This window comes from Apodemus sylvaticus, chromosome 19, assembly GCF_947179515.1.
Source record: "Apodemus sylvaticus chromosome 19, mApoSyl1.1, whole genome shotgun sequence".
NCBI lineage: Eukaryota > Metazoa > Chordata > Mammalia > Rodentia > Muridae > Apodemus > Apodemus sylvaticus.
Genome location: NC_067490.1, coordinates 43160817 through 43180430, shown reverse-complemented (window position 1 = coordinate 43180430; position 19614 = coordinate 43160817). Strand labels below are relative to the sequence as shown.

The 19614-nt window shown below is 44.5% G+C and overlaps 1 protein-coding gene across 1 annotated transcript; it reads left to right on the top strand.

Annotated features, from left to right (window-relative positions):
- Positions 1-5066: 5066 nt before the first annotated feature.
- Positions 5067-18345, top strand: Amd1 (adenosylmethionine decarboxylase 1). Its single transcript, XM_052163606.1, has 8 exons — positions 5067-5508; positions 11042-11128; positions 12133-12259; positions 13231-13333; positions 14597-14639; positions 15407-15644; positions 15747-15902; positions 16446-18345. Exons 1-8 carry the CDS (start codon positions 5399-5401, stop codon positions 16584-16586), a joined length of 1005 nt encoding a protein of 334 aa, XP_052019566.1. The 5' UTR covers positions 5067-5398; the 3' UTR covers positions 16587-18345.
- Positions 18346-19614: the final 1269 nt, after the last annotated feature.

The following is a 19614-nucleotide window of genomic DNA, read 5'->3' as shown; positions in this document are numbered from 1 at the left end:
TCTAGAGAATTTCATGTGAAATCCCTTGGTGATTCTAGATTGTGTGGAGTCGAAAGTTAGAACTGACCAGTGCAGCTGGTAAATATTTAACAAACAGCTCCTTGATAGTATCAAGAGCCTTGATTGCAGAGTTTACCAATCTCATTGAAGTGAATAATTTGACCGCAGCCAATTTCATGCTACCAATGTGATGTCGATCCACTTCCAAGTTTTTTGAGAATGTAAAAATTGGCTCTCACAAACTGGAAAGAGCCAGCTTTGGATCATTCTTTTAAATTAAAAGTGGATGAAACACTGCAGGTTATATATAGCTCAGTGGTAGAGCACTTGCTTGGGGGGGGGGGGGGGTCTGTCGAATCCATTGTCCTTCAAAGTAATGTGCTCTAATCTTAAACAAAGAGATTACACATCCGTTGTGAAGGTGGCTGAGGCCCTCAATCCCACAGCTAGGAGCTGAATTCCACTAACAATCACATGAGCTTGGAAAAACACTTTCCCAGTTGAATCTTGAAATGGAGGCTGCAGCGTGGGCTGTGCTATGGACTGGGTGTTCTGTCACTGCCCTCTGAATTCATAAGTTCAAATCCTACTCCCCGGGTGCTGACATTAAAATATAGCTTTCTGGAAGGAAATACGTTTATAAGGTGGGATCCTCCTGAGTGGGATTAGTGCCCTATTTAAAAGAAGAGAAGAGGAAGGAGGAAGAGGAGGAAGAGGAGGAGGAGGAGGACCATTACCACCACCACCACCACCACCACCACCACCACCACCACCACCACCACTTTTTTTTTTTTTTTTTGGTTTTTTGGATTTGTTTTTTTTGTTGTTGTTGTTTTTGTATTTTTGAGACAGGGTTTCTCTGTATAACCCTGGCTGTCCTGGAACTCACTCTGTAGACCAGGCTGGCCTCGAACTCAGAAATCCCCCTGCATAGCCTGGCAGTGGTGGCACACGCCTGTAATCCCAGCACTCTGGGAGGCAGAGGCAGGCGGATTTCTGAGTTCGAGGCTAGCCTGGTCTACAGAGTGAGTTCCAGGACAGCCAGGGCTATACAGAGAAACCCTGTTTCAAAAAAAAAACCAAAATCCAAAATCAAGCGCTAAAATGATCTCTCTCTTAAAACAAACAAACAAACAAACAAAAAAAAAAAAAAAGAAAGAAAGAAAAAACAAAGAAAACCGCCTGCCTCTGCCTCCCAAATGCTGGGATTAAAGGCGTGCGCCACCACTGCCAGGCTTCATCAACTTTCAGGAAAGCTAAAAAGATAAAGAACTCTACCAGAAGGCTTTCCTTAAGATGAGCTGAGAGAGGTTGCAGGGTCTCCTGCCAAGGTCAGAACCTGTTACCCCAAAGCACTGCCCCTTCTGGAAACAAATTCTACAGACTGAGTTCCAGGACAGCCAGGGCTACACAGAGAAACCCTGCCTCAAAGAGAGAGAGAGAGAGAGAGAGAGAGAGAGAGAGAGAGAGAGAGAGAGAGCGCTAGTGATTTTGGGAGAGGGTTAAAGTGTAAGGGATGGATCTACAGAGTGAGTTCCAGGATAGCCGGGATACACAGAGAAACCCTGTCTCGAAAAACCAAAAAAAAAAAAAAAAAAAAAAAAAAAAAAAAAAAAGTGTAAGGGATGGGGGGCTGGGGGAAGAATGAATGGAAAGAAGAAAGCAAAAGAGAAAAACAAGGGTTTTTTAAATGTATTTTGTTTTTAGTTGGGGAGGTTGTTTGTTTATTGTTTTGTTTTGTTTTGTTGATTTTAAAGACAGGGTTTCTCTGTCCTGGAATTTGCTCTGTAGACCAGACTGGCCTTGAACTCACAGAGTTCTGATTCACCCTCACTTTGTCTACCATTCAATTGGACATCATTTTCAAACATGGATGCTTCTTTCCATGAATTAATTTTACCTTTTTTGTTTGAGATTAAAGGTGTGTATAGCAAAGGCACGTCTGTATTCTAGCCAGAGGGATTAAAGTTGTATGCTAAAGGACAAGCCATGCCACAACTAGAAACAGGTTTGTTTTTTTTCTAGTGTGGAGAGCTTTGGGGGCTGCTTCAAAGATCTAAAAGGATGGGAATTGCTTGGGCCGGAGAGAGAAATCTGGATGGAGTTTATTTGGACGGGTCATCAGAAGTCGTAGTGGTCTGGTAGCATCGGGAAGAAAATCCAGTGTTGACGGAAAGCTGAAGAGAAGTGTTATCCCAGGAGCCCAGGGGAGTGCTTCCTGGAGGAAGGCTCTGGGGCTACTCTGGCACCCCTGAAGCTCTAGGTTCAGTCTGCAGTATTGGGGGAGGGCCTAGGGCACTGCATCACCAACTATTCAAAGACTGAAACATTAGATTTGACGAAATGTGGGCCTTGAGAAATACCATTTTATTTCATTCCTTAGGGCTAAAACTCCATTTCTGGGAGCTGAAGGAGCAAGAGTCCAGAGCCCACAAGTGTGTCTTTCCATTATTCGAGGAGCTTTATGAAAAAACAAAAACAAACAAAAAAAAAATGGTTGACAGCAGAAGGGAGAACTGGATGGAGTTAGGGAAGAAGTTTTAAAATTGGGGACCGGCATGCCGGGAACATAAAAATAAAGGTGCTTGCCACCAAGTCTGATGACCTCAGTTCTATCTCTGGGGCTTCTATGATGAAAGAAGAGGACCAAGTTCCCAACATTGTCCTCTGATTTCCACATGCAAGGTGAGGATGTGCATGTATACACACAGACACACAGACACGCACACATACACGCATGCACACACAGTGTGGCACAGTATATGTTTAGTGCATGGAAACCCTGGGCTCAATCCCCAGCCTCTCTCCAATGTCCCAAGAGTGTCTACAAAATAAAATGAGTCGTTATGACCCTGAGCAGCCCCCATTTCATTATCAGCCTAGGCTACATAGTTCAGGTTTCATCTTTAGGACAAAAATAAAAAAGAGCTGATGGGGTGCATGTGTGCAGAGTATGCACGCAAAATGCTACATTAAATAAGCACTTCTTTTTGTTTGGTTGATTTGGGTTTCAATTTTTCAAGATGGGGTTTCTCTGTGTAGCCCTTGTTATCCTATAATTTTTCTGTAGACCAGGCTGCCTTCCAAGTCACAGAGATCCACCTGCCTCTACCTCCTGAGTACAGAGACTAAAGGCATGGGACAGCCCTTCAGCCTGCTAAATTTTTTTTTTTTTATTTGGTTTTTGGATTTCGTTTTTTCGAGACAGGGTTTCTCTGTATAGTCCTGGCTGTCTGTCCTGGAATTCACTCTGTAGACCAGGCTGGCCTTGAACTCAGAAATCTGCCTGCCTCTGCCTCCCAGAGTGCTGGGATTGCAGGTGTGTACCACCACCTCACGGCTGAAAAACTACAAAGAAAAAATGCAATTCATTGACACTAGTTAAGTTAGTTTGTATCTAACTAACAATAATTTACCTTGCCAAGATTCTTGGCACTTTGGTTAACTTAAATTAGGTTTGGAAAAAGCACAATAGTAATTGAAAAAGCAACTAATTATAAATAATTACAAGCCAAATTATATTTATACCACAATTAGTGTTTGAGGTGGTTTGTAGGCAGAGTCTTCTTTTCAATAAGCAACCATCAAATAATTGAATAGCTTGTAAAACATGGAAATATTCCTTTAATCTCTATTCCAAGTATAACCACATCCTCCTTGAATTGCTATTATAATAGAATAAATAGCATTTATTATATTTTGTCCTTATCCCTAGTTTGAGTTGGATGCTTTTAAAAACGTGGCAAAAGTAATATATGCATCTACCGCACCACACAGACACCTTTCTCAACAAATTTCATAGAGGCATGTGAATCAATGCTCTTGTAAGGATCTGTACAAAGCAAATTTCAACAGTGTCTTTTGCAGTGGATTTCTCTAAGGATAATAGGAAGTCACTTTGCCTTGTGACTACAATTTTTAATTTTATGAGCTTGGGGACTTTCCCCCAATGTTTCCAAGTAACAATAACTTTGTTAACATCTTTTTCTACTTAAGATTAAAAAAAAAACCCTACTTCGACTTGACCCCTAATTTATACTTTAAATTATGATTAGTGAAAATTCTTTGATGATACCCGTTCATATTATTATATACCCGTGAAGATCCTTTAGGCATTTTTAGGAAAATTTGTAAATTTGCGGGGTATTGGTGGTTGAGAGGAATAGTTTCAATTAGTTCACCCCTTTAAAAATAGCCTAAGAAAAATATTATCAAATAACCTCGTATTATACTTAATAAAGGTAATTCCTAGAAAGTTTTGCAAACTAAATATCCACCAGTTGACCTAAAGGAGTGCGTTATAGGTGGTTGCTGGAACTCAGCCAACTCCTAAGCGAGGCCAGTCACACGGTGGGGGGTAGGTAGCGCCAGAGCTCTCCAAGGCTGGGCGCCACGTTGCTTTTCTCTTTTCTCTTTTGAAATAGGAAGGCAACGCTTCTGGCTATTGTGTAAACCCATCAGAGCTGCCTTCATTCCCACATCAGATAAAGCACAGGCAGAATTAAAGCGCATTCCAATCCGACCCCGGGCAACACGTACGTCACTGACAAACGTTGAATTTTATTGCGTTCGTCTCAAGGAAACACGTGAAAAAATGGTTTAAAAAAAAAAAACAAAAAAACGAAAACCAAAAACCACCTCGTCTGAAACGAGGAACTGCACAAGGATCAAAGCCACCACGCTAACCCAGCAGTGGCCACCGCCCCCGCCAAGCCCCCGCGACACCTCTCGGGACTCCCTCGTGTTCTCTGCTAACCAGTTGTATGCAGCGTGGGACAGCCTCACCTATCTCCCGCTCCCCCCACCAGCTCCACAAGCAATCCCAGATTCCCAAGTCCCCAGCCGGACAACAGTACGGTCTCCCGCTCAAGGAACAGCCGCAGCTCCATCTGCAACCAAGCTGGTAGTGCCCTGCACTCCCCGTGGGCCCGCCGCCAGCCAGCCGGCGTTCAGCGACGTTTGACTGGCACGAAGGCCTCCCTATGAGGCCCCGAGGGCGGGGCGATTTCGTCACTTCCTGGCCTGGCGGGGAGGATGCTTATATAAGGTCTGCGCTCACGGAGAACCCTCGCTTACACAGTATGGCCGGCGACATTAGCTAGCGCTCGCTCAACTCTCTCTAACGGGGAAGCAGCGGACTACCAGAGACTGAACTGTATCTGCCTCTATTTCCAACAGACTCACGTTCAACTTTCGCTCACGAAAATAGCCGGGAAAATTTTATTAGTCCTTTTTTTTAAAAAAAGTTAATATAAAATTATAGCAAAAAAAAAAAAAAAGGAACCTGAACTTTAGTAACACAGCTGGAACAATCCGCAGCGGCGGCAGGAGCGGCGGGAGAAGAGATTTAATTTAGTTGATTTTCTGTGGTTGTTGGTTGTTCGCTAGTCTCACGGTGATGGAAGCTGCACATTTTTTCGAAGGGACCGAGAAACTGCTGGAGGTCTGGTTTTCCAGACAGCAGTCCGACGCAAGCCAGGGATCTGGGGATCTTCGTACCATCCCAAGGTGGGTGCCGGGGCCTGAGGGTGGCTCGCCGCCGCCTGCGAGGCACGAGTCGCGGCCTCAGGTGGGGCCAGGTTGGCGGGCGGGAACTGGCTTCTCCCGCCGCCGTTGCGGGGCCGCCTGCGCCTGGGGGAGGGGAGGAGGCCGGCGCGGCCGCGTGCTCAGGTAACGTCCCCGGCGGACGGCGGGGTTGGGCAGACGGGCTCCGGCGGGGGGCTCGCGGCCCTCCGGCAGGTGTGGCCGGCCCCGGCGTGCCCGTGCGGGTGAGGGGCTGGCAGGGCAGGCCTGGGCCGCGGGGCGACGAACAGGCCTCCCGCCGCGGGGTGGGCGGCCGCGCGTGGCGCTCGCTCGGGTGGCGGGATTGGGCGGGAGCGGCCGTGTCGCAGTGCCGGGCCCCGGCGACGCCCCGACGTGCCCTGCACCCGAGCGCCTCGGGACCCTCCGCGGGCTTTGCCCCGGAGGCGCCTGACCTTGGGCAGTGTAACCTGTTAGGGAGGCGAGGTTCGGGAGAGCGCGGCGGGGTGTCGGAGGGCTTGCCTGCTCTCCCGGGGTACAAGCCGGGCAGCCCCGAGATCTGTTTATTTAGTGGCTTAAGCTGCGAGCAAGGGAAACCTGGGGCCTCCCTCCCGCTCACACCCGGGCGGTCACACCCGACACGGGAGGTGGTGCGGAGAGTTGTGGGTGACCTCGCTGTGAGAATCGAGCATAGAAGCGCGGGTGACACTGAGGATGCATGGACCGGGCGGCGGTGACGCCAACCTCCGGCTTTGGCGGCCGGTAAGCCGGCTCCGCGGTCCTCCAAGGCGCACTAATGCGACTAAGAGTGGCGGAGGAACCGGCGTGGTCCGGTTCATTGAGAGGCGGACCAATGAGCTCCTGGGCCCCTCCGGAGCCTGGCCCCAGGGTGTGGACCAATCGGCGTTTTAGGAATGTTGGCTGCGCGGTGCAACCGTCCTCTGACAAAAAGCGAGAAGAGAATCCCGGCGGCCACGTGCTGTCGACACTTTAAGGCACACTGGGAAACGCAGTTCCTACTAGTTGCTGCAAACGTTTCTATTGTAGGGGGATAAAAATGTACCCGAAGTGCTAAGATCTCGGTGTTCGATCCTCATGGTGAAGAGCGTGCCATTTTCGGTTGCAAACACTTCTCTCACGTCTTCTCATAGTAAGCTTAGAGAAGCGGACTCCTTGTACAAATGGAAAAGCTGATTGTGATAGGCGTCTCAAAAAGCTAGTGCTTCCAGGATTATTTCTTAGAAAATCTTGGTACGGTCTGAAATTACGAAAACATTTGGAAGTTGAAATGGTCTTACATATTTCTCGTTAATAAAGAGATTTCCGTTCTCAACGTAATTGGAAATGCCAGAGTGGGATTCCAGAAGAGGTTAAGAGCACTGGATAGTTATCCAGGAGACCCAGATTTAATTCCCAGCACCCACCTAGCAGCTCAACCATCTGTAACTCCGGGGGATCTCACGCCCTCTGACTCCTCCTGGGGACCCTGCACACCTGTGGGGCACATACCACATACTTGTAGGCAAAACACCCATAGGCTAAAATAATATATATTAATGCTAAAATATATTAACTTTTGGTTAAAGTGGCTCCTGAGTAGAGGAAAGATGGGCCTTTTTTTTTTTTTTTATTTAAAGGTGGACGGTTTTCCTACACAGGGTTTCTCTGTGTAGCCCTGGCCAACCTCATACACTTGCTGCTGTGCTGCTGCTGTGCTTTCATTAAATGTTTGAAGGCCTCCTTACTTTGTCTGTGTAACCAGAAACTGATTTTTTGTTTTTTAGGCCAAGGCTGGGGAAAATAACAGTAATATAAAATGCTAGGTATTAAAGCTGTCAAGAAGCAATTTTATGTAGTTAAGCAAAAAGTTTTGTTTTGAGACAGTTTTTCTGTGTAGTCTTGACTGGCCTGGAACTCACTGTAGACCAGGCTGGGCTTGGAACTCATTAACTTTCTTGTATTGAGTAATAAATATTTGATAATCAATGAAAAAGACCTTACATGTCATTGCTGAAAAATACTGCTCTCTTTAACTGCCAAAATGTGAACAGACTAAAAGCTGAGGTTAGAAGACAGATGGACAGTTAAAGAAGCTGTCTATTTTTTAAGCATATTCCACACGAGCCTATAGAGTTAAAGGGTAACTTTAAACTTCTTTTTTTGTTGTTGTTGTTGGTTTTTTTGTTTTTTTGTTTTTCTTTTTAGAGACAGGGTTTCTCTGTGTAGCCCTAGCTGTCCCGAAACCCACTTTGTAGACCAGGCTGTCCTTGAACTCAGAAATCTGCCTGCCTCTAAAGGGTAACTTTAGAAATAGTGATTGCTTTCACATCTTCACAAGAAGCAGGGGAATGCCTTAAACAAGGTTACCAGGCCTGATAGTTTTAAGATCTAATTAGTAATAACGACTTAAATTTTAATAGCAGTTTTGTGATAACCCCCAAACTTCAAATCTAATGGGGAGGTAGGTTGTTAGGAACTGGTGGCACACACACCCTTAATCTTGGCACTGGGGAAGCAGAGGCCATGCTGGTCTACAAGTGAGTTTCAAGCCAGTCAGGTGCTACATACTAAGATCCTGAACAAAAAAATTAAAATAAATAACTGGATAGTTGTCTAGGCACACAACAGAATGTTCCCCATCTGTGGTTGGGGCGTGGTTCTGAGCACCTCGTGGGTGCCCGTGTAAGCAGATCTGCTGAGAAAAGAAGCCTTATTAGGGTAGAACTAGGAAATGAGACTAATCCACCAAGACTGCTCAGGTGTGCATTAGAGGCCTTAGTATGAAGGACTTTTAAGAATGCGTTGCTGGCTGCGCATTATGGCACAAGCTCTTAATCCCTGCAATCTGTGATGCAGAGGCAGGGAGATTGAAGTTAGCCTTGTCTGCATAAGCAAGATCCAGGCTGGTCAGGGCCTTGCAAACACTAGAGCACTATGCACAGATTCTCACTGGTTTGTTGCTGAGTTTTGTTAGTCTGGCAAGAGCCCGGGGTAACAAGCCTAAAAAACTAAGTTCCATCCCCCAAATACACCCACATAAAAGTTGAAGGAAACACTTCCCAAGAGTTGTCTTCTGACCCACACAAGTTCCTCATGGGGATTCCGCCCTTAATCCTAGAGCCCACTCGGGCAGTGGATCTTAAGGAAGTTGAAGCTCCCACTATTGTGCTGCTGCACATATACAAGTGCGCCCTCCTGTAGGGCAGAGGACGCTTAGCAGAACTCCTCGGTTCTTTCCATCTCTCTCCTTTGGTTCTGGGGTCAAACTCAGGTGCTATGATTACCACTGAGTCATCTTGTTGACCCCAGATTGTCTCTTTAAGAAGCAGACACTGAGCATACTAGCAGTAATAGAGAAAATAGGACAGATAAATTGGGGACAAGTTTGGTTTAGACGTTTGTGTGCATGCATGCAGATGCCCTTGGAGGCCAGAAGAGAGCATCTGATGTCCCATAAGCAGCCATAGTACCATCCATTCGATTACTTTGAACTGCCTTGGCTTAGGTGACTGAATGTGATCTGACTCAGACAGACCTCAGGCTGCCTTCGTGCTCACTAATTTAGTAGCTTTGGTTGAATTTTAAACAGTGACTAAGTAAACTGAACTTTGAAACCATATGTAATGTAACCACTTAAATTTACAGATTAAAATCTATGGACAAGTCTCTATTCAGCTGGAACTGGCAGTCTGTGTGCCATCATTTTTTTTTTTCATCAGCCTTTCAGGTGACTGAAGTGTAACTCTACTCTTGTCTTTGATTTCACTATTTGCCTACTAGTACTGCTCTGATTTCTTGTGGGCTTTGTATAAATGTCTGTAGCTTTTACTTATGCAAAATATAAAGACGATAAAGACTAATGATGTGGTAGAGCAAGAAATAAATGTGTTTGGTGTATGGATTTTTTTGTTTGTCTTTTAGTTTTTTATTTTTTTCAAGACAGGGTTTCTCTGTATGGCCCTGGCTGTCCTGGAACTCACTCTGTAGACCCGGCTAGCCTCGAACCCAGAACCCCGAAATCTGCCTGCCTCTGCCTCCCAGAGTGCTGGGATTACAGGCGTGTGCCACCCCCACCCCCAGCGTGTTTGGTGTATGTTTAATATTTCCAGATATGCTCTCAGTCCTTGGGTAGTGTACCTGTACTTGTTAGACATAAGCAACCCTTTCCTTCAGCCCTTATCAACAACCTTCAAGGTGTTTCAAGGGTAATATGAGTGTTCTGCCTGTGTACATATATTTGTGTACCACTGAAACTGAAATTCCAGTTAAAGGGTCTCAGTTGTGGGTGCTGGGAATCAAACCCCAAGCCTTTTGTACCTTTTTAGCTGTGTGGGCTTGGTTTGGGTGGAATGGTAACAGTTTACGACTAAGTAATGCTAACATGCCCTTGGTTCCTGTATTTATAGCACTTGGTGGGATTTTCTTTTTCTATGCTACTAAAAGTCATACTGGGATACAGTGTACTTCTAAATCTTGCTTTGGTGTGTGTGTGTGTGTGTGTGTGTGTGCGCGCGCGCGCGCGCGCGCAGCTTTCTATACAGTTCTCTGTAGTTGCTGCTCATTTTTACTTTGTGGGGAGCTGGGGTTGGAGCTCAGCCTTGTGTATGCTAGGTGGATACTGAGTCTCCGCTTGTGGTTGGTGCCGGCCTGTCTGTCACTGCCTTAGCCTAGAAGCATATTCACCGGCACTGAGTACAGTGCCTGGCTTTGCCTATACTGTTCAGTCCTAAGAGACAACTTTATTGTGTTTCCTCCATCTTAGCAACCCAGCATGCTTCTTCCTCCCTCAAGTTAAGTAGTTAGACTTACCAGCCAAGTGATTATGAAAGCTCATACACTTACAGCCAGGAGCTCAAGAAAAGGCGTTAAATAGAGGCAGCACAATTCTGTGCCTGTGGGCACAGCACGATGATGCATGCCTTGAATCCCAGCATGCGGGGTAGAGGCAGGTGGACCTCTTGAGTTCAACGCCAGTAGTAGATGGAGAGATTAGAGAAATTGCTCCCTGGTAAAGAGCAATGACTACTGGTCGGGAGGACCCAGGTTGGAGTCCCAGCAGCCGTGTGGCAGCCCACAACCATCTGTAGCTTCAGTTCCTAAGGATCTCACACCCTGTAGGCCACAATGGGCACTGCATGCACGTTGTCATGGATACATGCAGGCAGAACATCCCATACATATACAATGAGATTTTATTAGTGAGGGAAATGGCCAGTGTGGAGGCACCTTTTTAAGTCACAGTGCTCGGTAGTCAGGTGGAGACATCTTGAGTTGGAAGCTAGCCTGTGTACATAATACATACCCAGTGCAGTCCTGTCTCAGAGCAAACAAGTGAGTTAAATGGTCTCAGTTACTGTGTCACATTGTATCTGTCTTAATAGACTAGAAATATAACTCAGGGATAGAGTGCCTGCCTATCACTTGGACTGGGGCTTTTGATCTCTAGCATGGGGGTAAGTTTTCTGGAAGGATAAAGTGTGGTAGAAACTGCTTTAATAACCGTATTTGTGTTGGATGGCAGATCCGAGTGGGATGTCCTTCTGAAGGATGTGCAGTGCTCAATCATAAGTGTGACAAAGACTGACAAGCAGGAAGCGTATGTACTCAGGTGAGCGCCCAGAGGTGAAGTGTTCTGCCGAGTGGCCGTGCCTCCGTCAGATACCATGCTCTTCCCACAGGAAACCAGTATGAAGTGTGACTTGGGTTCTAGGTAGTCTTTTGTTTTAAGTCTTGCCTAACAGTTCTGTGAGGGGGGTGGGTTGCCACGTTTCCAGGTAGTTAGCAGCAAAATGAAGGGTAAACATTGTATCTAATATCTACCCCATTCCCACTGATTTCTGCCTGATTTCTGGCAAGGTGTAAACTTTTGCTCCATTACAATCAGGTTGCTATATTAGTATACAAAAACCATTTAACCTTTTAAAATTAGGTGTGAAGTCAGTTTAATCAATAAATGTTTCCAGTGCTTAGTTTATACTGTGAGCCTTAGCCTTGGGTTATATCCGTTGTTTGTTTTTTTGTTTTAAACTAAGTGTGTTTGGCATAGGCAAATGTTTATCAAATTGCTAACTTGTGAACTATGCCAAGTAGATAAAATATGTAAAAGCATTGATTTCCTTATGAATCTTTTTATCTACTTAAAGCAATTAAAAAACAAAACCTGTGAACAGTGATGACCAAGTGTGTGTTTAGTACCTAGCAATGGGCACATAATTATACATACCAGCTGTATTGCTGTTCAGACATAAGTACGAATGTTATACAAAACTCAACATGATTTACTCTAAAGAAAAATTGCAGGAAAATGGATGGACATGGAATATATACTACTTAATCAAGATTATACAATCTTGAGGTGAAATGCACGCAATTGCACATATTCAGAACCTAGCCAATCGCTGTGTACCTATATGTGTGTGTAGAATAGTGACAGGGATATTAAGGAAGGCATCACGGCTGTAGAAGCGTATAAAGCCAATTGTTTTTCTAATAATGTTGTAGTTTGGTTTTGGTTTATAAATCCATAAAATACATTCAACGGTGGTAAAGATATTGACCACTAATAGCTGACCTGTGATGAGGTGCTGATGACCTTGTGCCTTTCTGTTGCAGTGAGAGTAGCATGTTTGTCTCCAAGAGACGTTTCATTTTGAAGACATGTGGTACCACCCTCTTACTGAAAGCACTGGTTCCCCTGTTGAAGCTTGCTAGGGATTACAGTGGGTTTGACTCAATTCAAGTAAGTCCTCATTGTGTAAAACTGATAAGTAGTGTCTGCTCTGGTTGGATTTTAAATGTTTTGCCTCAAAACATTTGTCACTAAAATCTCAGAATTTGTTTTTTGACCCTGTGGTTGGGATTGAACCCAGAGGTTCTACACATGCTGGTTAAATGCTCTCACAAAAACTGCTGCCTGCCTTGTTAATGCTGTCTTGGGGGGGCTTTGGGGTTTTTGTTTTGTATATGGGATGTTGTCATGCACCAGGCTTGCCTCAAACTCAATCATTGCCTTTTCTTCCAGAGTTCTGGAATTACAGGTGCATATTACCATACCCAGCCTGCTTTGTGGGTGGGAAGAAGGGTCTGGCTTTTGGAGCTCTGGCTGCCCTCTCATTCACGATCTTATTTTAGTGTCCTTAGTGCTGAGAGCTGTGAGCCACCATGCCCACACTAGTGGGGGTTGATAATTATTCCACTGTCCTTGTGAGAATTTAAAACTCAGGAACCTTAATTGTGTTGTTGACTATTGAAAAACACTTGCAGTGCAAGCTTGACATCCCCAGAGCCCACCACAGGGTAGGGGGGAGAAGTGACTCAAGTTGTCTGATTTACACACACACACACACACACACACACACACACACACATATGGGGCACACATGCATACACAATATAGTATCTGTGTTGTCCCGTAGTGTTTGCTTCTTGCATAGAAACCACTGCTCCAGGCTGCCTTTGGTGGCTGACACTGCAATCCCAGGGCTTTGGTTTGGGGAGTCCGAGGAACAAGACTGGTGTAAATAGTGAGACCCTGTTTGTTTCATTATGTATGTGTCTGAGTGTTATGTACATATGCATGTATGTAGTGCCCATGTGGATGGAATAGGGCATCAGATCCCTGGGCTGCAGTTTAAGTGGATTTGTGAGCTTCCATGTGAACGTGGGGATCAAACTTTAATCTTAAAGTTCTCTATCTCTCTCTTTTTTAAGAGCTTCTTTTATTCTCGCAAGAATTTCATGAAGCCTTCTCACCAAGGGTACCCACACCGGAATTTCCAGGAAGAAATCGAGTTTCTTAATGCAATTTTCCCAAGTAAGTAAACCTAGAGTTTAATCTTGTTATTTAGAGATGGGTGGATGCTTGTATTTGTTACAATTTCTGAGATGGATTTCATGTCCGGTTCTGGCCTGGCACTCCGGGGATTGCTTACACTTTTGGATGGTGTGGGTTTTTGTTTTTGTTACTCTGTTTTCTGCTTACCTGGATGCTATAAAGATTTCAGACATTTTAGTTCTGTGGGTAAAACAGCACAAATCATATTATGTGCTTGTAAAAATACTAATGTGGACAGTGTTTTGGCAAGTGAGGCAGTAGGGCATGCACTGTAGTCATGGTGACTAAGTAGACTGAAGGGACCCTTGAAGTTAAGCATTCAGGGCCAATGTGGGCCAGATAGTGAGGACTTGTCCCAAAAATAATTACTGGGGAGGTAACTCAAGTAGATGTAAGTTACTCCTTGCTACACCAGGATCCAAATTTGATCTTCATTGCCTACATTTAAAATAAAAGCAAAGGCAGCCAGGTGTGGGAGCAGGGGAGTTGTAAGCTGGTGCCAGGGAGGCAGAGCCTGGGGGGTCCCTATGGCTCTTAGCCTGTTCTGCAGACTCAGTGTGCAGAGCTCACAGATAGTGGTGAACACACAGACATGCGTTTGTAGCATGCACGAGGCCCTGGATTTGATCTTCAACACTACAGAAAGAAATAAGATTTCAGACCCTGGCAGGAATGTGTGACATCAAACCCTGCCTGCTGCCGGAGGGGTGGGGATTCGCTTGGTGCCCTTTCCCAGTTGGTTTACTGGGCCTCGGAAAGTCCTGAAGCACTTTGGGAAGACTATGTAAGGAAAGTAGCTTAGGAAGAAAAGTGATAGATTCCATACCCCGGGGGAGTTTTAATGGTTTTCTCAATCATTAGGGTCCATATACAGCTTCACAAGCACCAGTGGCAGCCTCCTAGCGCAAAGGGGAGATAGATGCTAGAGTGATGACTGAAGCACTTGTTGCCCTTGCAAAGGAAGAACCTAGGTTTGGTTCCTGGTGCCAACCTGGTATTGGATCTGCCATCTTCTGACCTGTGGGCACAAAACACCTATGTGTTACCTGCAAACTCACACACATGAACATATTTTTTAAAAAAGACAGCAAAGGAGATGGTTTTTCCTTATAAAATCCACTGGAATTTCTCTTCTGGTGACATTTTTGATAAGTGGTATGTAATACTGTTATAAGTGACTGGTAGGTCATCCAATTAAGTGATTTTTTTTTTTTTTTAAAAAAAACAACTCTTTCCTTACAGATGGAGCAGCATATTGTATGGGACGTATGAATTCTGACTGTTGGTATGTAGTGTTGATTTTGGTTTGGCTTTGCTGCCTATGTGGAGTTTTTAAGGGGAAAAGGGTATTTTAAGCTAGTAACCCACTCTATTCTGGAGGCTGAGGAAAGAGGCACAAGGCCAGTAAAGGCAACTTAGTGCAATAAAGTAGAAAAGGCTGGATGTGTATTTCAGTGGTGCCCTGTACTTAGCATGTCCCTTAACTGTAATTTTTAGTTTTTCAAGTAAGGTTTTTCTGTATAGGCCTGACTGTCCTGGAACTCACTTTGTAGACCAGGCTGGCCTTGAACTCAGAGATCTGCCCGCCTCTCACCGCCTAGCTCAGAGTGAATTTCAGGACATCCATCACTGCACAGTGAAACACTAGCTAGAAATAAATAAATACATGCCTGCATACACGCAGGCAGGTAGGTGCACGCACATACACACACACACCATACATGCTTCAATTCATTGTCCATATCTATACTCCTGGGTATTTAGCTATACATTAGAGTCTTGTCAACTTGCCTAGAACTTAAAGAAAATGGACTCTTCAGAAGCCATTAGTTGTTCCTGTCTTTTCTGTTAAGATTGGGGGCTCGTGAAGCACCCCCTTCCCACTACAGGCTGATCGTTGACTGGCTTGATGTTAAATAGGCCACTGCAGCTGCTGTGGGCATTTTTAAGTATGGGCATTATGAAGAGGGGCCATGGGCTCTTGTTTCTTAAGACTGGGTTTCTCTGTGTAATCTTTTGCTCTGAAGTAAAACCTGTTTTACTTGTATATAGGTACTTGTATACTTTGGATTTCCCAGAGAGCCGAGTAATCAATCAGCCAGATCAAACCCTGGAAATTCTGATGAGTGAGCTTGACCCAGCAGTTATGGACCAGTTCTACATGAAAGATGGTGTTACTGCAAAGGATGTCACTCGTGAGAGTGGAATTCGTGACCTGATACCAGGTTCTGTCATTGATGCCACACTGTTCAATCCTTGTGGCTACTCAATGAATGGAATGAAATCGGATGTGAGTAGCTGTTAGTCTGAATAAATATTTAAAATCTGTATCTTCTCCTTTCTGTTAATAACTTGATTGATGTTAACATTCTGTTAATAACTTTTCTCTAAGGGAACATATTGGACTATTCACATCACTCCAGAACCAGAATTTTCTTATGTTAGCTTTGAAACAAACCTAAGTCAGACCTCCTATGACGACCTGATCAGGAAAGTTGTGGAAGTCTTCAAGCCAGGAAAATTTGTGACCACCTTGTTTGTTAATCAGGTACCGTTACTGTTACTTGTGTTTTGTCTTTCTCTTGGCTATCTGAGGTTTTGCATATGCTAGGCAAGCACTTCCGGCCCAACTAATGTGGTTGCTAGGAAGTAAGAGCCAAAGGGGGAGTGATGGGCTTTGCCACAGACGTGTTGCAATGTGACAGCACACCTCAACACTAAGCTATATGCCACGGGGCCACACCTGTGGCTGCTGGGCAGAGAAACCTCCCACGCTAATTTAGGTTTTTAGCAGTCTTTGTTGTTCTGTATGCCACCCAGTTAGTGAGTTGTTCTGACACTCCCTATTGACAACCCTGCTTCCCAGCCCATACCGAAAATAAAGATGAAATAAACTGCCATGGTGAGGGTTGGAGAGAGCTTAGCTGCTAAGAGCCCTTGGCTTTATCCCATAGCAGGTGGCTCACAAGTAAATGCTGCTGCAATAACAGAATTGTATGCCCATGCTAATCTTTCTAAACGCACAGTTTACGCTAGTCTGAAAATATTCTAGTGGTCAGAAGTACTGATGCTTGTTTCAATTTTTCCCCAGAGTTCTAAATGTCGCACAGTGCTTTCTTCACCCCAGAAGATTGACGGTTTTAAACGTCTTGATTGCCAGAGTGCTTTGTTCAACGATTACAATTTTGTTTTTACCAGTTTTGCTAAGAAACAGCAACAACAGCAGAGTTGATTAAGAAAAATGAAGAAGAAAAAACGCAAAAAGAGAAGCCACGCAGGAGGTGGTGGCTGCTTTCTAGATGTTGATCCTGGGGGCCGTGCTGACCGTGACCACCACCTTGTAGTTGCAGAAAGCCCTAGGTGTAATGATAGTGTAATCATTTTGAAGTGTATGCATTATTATATCAAGGAGTTAGATATCTTGCATGAATGCTCTCTTCTGTGTTTAGGTGTTCTATGCCACTCTTGCTGTGGAACTGAAGTGCATGTAGAAAAGAACTTTGACTGTATGAGTCTTTACGACACTTGTGAAAATGATTCAATTTGGTTTATGCACAGCGTAATATTTCTGCAGGCATCATCTAAAATCCCCCACAGACAAGGCTTTCGTCCCCATTAGATGTGGCCTCAGCTGACCATCTGCGACTGTTCTATTCAATTGCTGCCAGAGTTTTTACATCCAGTTACCTCCACTTTCTAGAGCACATTCTCTACTAATGTTGTTCAAAACCAATTTTTACTTCATACAGGTGTTTTATGCAATGGCAATTAAAGTTTTTCTTCCACAAGTCGAGTCTTTGTAAGAACATGATTCCAGTTGCTTTTTGTGTTCTACTGTTTTGGTAGCTGCTCCTGCATTTATAGTCCTATGGTTTTCTTACCACCCCTGATAAAGCAATACACTGTTACACTGTGGGCTTACATTAAAATCTTACACCCCAGATGAGTTTGGAGATGGTCCCTTGCTTAATTTTTTTCCCTAAGATATAAGAATGTGGCTTCCTGATTGGCATGAACTTCTGTGGAACATGAATGGCAAAACTGAATGTATCAAATGAAAATAAGGAGAACCCATTAAAAAAGAAAACTCATGGAAATGACAGTGCACTTTAATTAGCATTAATGGAGTGCCTACCATGCCTTCACTATGTCAAAGCAGAGAGCTAATCCTAAGCATTCTGACCTCAGCAAGTGCGGCCATCGCCACCAGTTTTTCTAGAGGAGATTTTGATTCAGAGGAGAATCTGGTTGAATGGCTGACCAGAGGGAGGACTCTCCAGGCTCCTCAGCCAGACAGGGAATGTATGAATGGATGGACCAGCACAATATTTTGAATCTATTTAATGGCATTAGAAATGGCTTTCAAGAGTCGCATGTCAGTGGCATTTGCAAATACTGTGGGATTTAAACAGAAAAGAGCAAACTGGACTAAACTCCCTATTTATTGCCCTTCTACTGTTTTCTTGGTAGTTTCTGGACTGACGCAGTGATGTTTTGTTCCTTCCGTATTTATAACGAAACACTTTTTTAGTGTTTCTAAATATAGAATCTACTTGGTTTGAGATCAAGTGGTTGGAACACTGTCTGGATTTTTACTTTATACAACACGGCGTTGATTGTCTGCTTCACTGGGGAAGCTTTCAGTCAGCTTTATCAGTCTGATTTTTGTAATGAGCACAGCACTTATTTTGAATTGCTATTTGGAGGACCAGTGCTTATTTAAGCTGGATTTTGCTAACCCAGTAGGTTTTAGCCTGAGGTCTGATTCCCCCATCTTATAAAATTAAAAATCCTAATGTTGAGAATTGCGTAGGTTTGTGTGGAACAAAGCCTAGAAAACCTGTAGGTGGACTAGTGATCTGGTGTAACTACAGGCGGGGAAGTTTTGGTGCCATGATTTCTCTTCGTTGGTGTTGGACTTTTAATCAGCTGAAATGTATTTCTGTACCACAATGTAAGCTTCAATAAAAGTTTGCTTAATTGTCTAGTAACATTCAGAAAGTTTTCTGTTTGGTCTCTACTTAACTAAAACCCAGAGAGTTTAAAGCATTTAGTTAGAAGTGACAACCTCACGCCATCAGTGGGGGCTTTACTTAAAAGGTTTTATTGAAGTTTATTTGGCAAGCACTCTACCTCTGCTCGCTCTTGGTCATTCTTTAATTGACTAGGTGTCTAGTAAGCTGAAAGTAAGGCACAAATACTATGTTCTGGTTTTGTCACGATGGGCCTTTGCTGATTTTCTGTTTAAGAAGGGTGGAGGCTTAGAATTACTCTTGAAGAAGCCTGAGGCAGGAGGCTCCCTTGAGCTTCTGTGTGCGTGTGTGAGCACGCGTGCACCACCACCCAAGAATAGACATTCTAGTTTTATTCTCCAGTAAAAATACATACTGCTGATTTTGTTTCTGGCTTCCTACTGTCTTGCTGTAATGGAGGTGGTGCTGCTGGCTCTGCCTGCAACCTGTCCCTTTCTCTTTCAGAGACTGTCCCCATGAATCACTTGTCTTTCACTTGAGTTCTGTACATTCCTGAGTTCTGGTTTTCTTCTATTTGAGCAGTCAAAAAATGTTTGCTGGTCCCTGTGTAATAGGTGGTCAGAAGGCTGAGCAGTTGCTTTTAACTTTGACAAAATTCCCCAAGATGTACAGCTGTCTGGTTCTAGTGACTGTCATCGGGAACTTTGACCTGTACCAAAGTAGCATTTAAGTAGCATTGAACAGTGGAATGGTGACGTGGCTTTGCTAGTGAAGACCCTGGCTGCCAAGGCAGATACCCCACGTGAGAGGGTGGGCTCCTACATGTGTGCCCCCCTTACACACGGTGTGTAGGTATGCGTAAGTGCAATCAGAGGGCCAAGCCCACGTGGCATGAAGAATAACGTGCTAAGCGTAGAAAACTAAACAGCCCATTGGCACTACACTATGTTGAAGAAGCAGACAAGATCGCTGAAATGATGTGACATTCAAAACATGGTGAGGAAATAGTGAAAATTGGGATGAGACTGGATGCTAGGTGAGTTAGGTGGAAGGAAGGGTGCATGGTTAACAGGAAGAGCCAACAACCTAAGTACTATGAACATACCGAGAAACCAGCATGTGATAAAGCCGATGCTCAACACACCAAGAGGGATTATCTCAGCAGACACAAGCACCGCTCTTCCACAGGACCCAGGTTTGATTCCCAGAACATAACGGCAGCTTGTAATTAACTCCAGCTCCAGGAGATCAGAAGGCCAGTGTGTCCTCTAAAAGGAAGAGGTCAGC

Coding starts and splice junctions, on each gene's coding strand:
- Amd1 (XM_052163606.1), top strand. CDS start 5,399: ATGGAAGCTGCACATTTTTTCGAAGGGACCGAGAAACTGCTGGAGGTC. Junction 11,129..12,132: donor CAGGAAGCGTATGTACTCAG/GTGAGCGCCCAG, acceptor TTTCTGTTGCAG/TGAGAGTAGCATGTTTGTCT. Junction 15,645..15,746: donor TGAATGGAATGAAATCGGAT/GTGAGTAGCTGT, acceptor CTTTTCTCTAAG/GGAACATATTGGACTATTCA.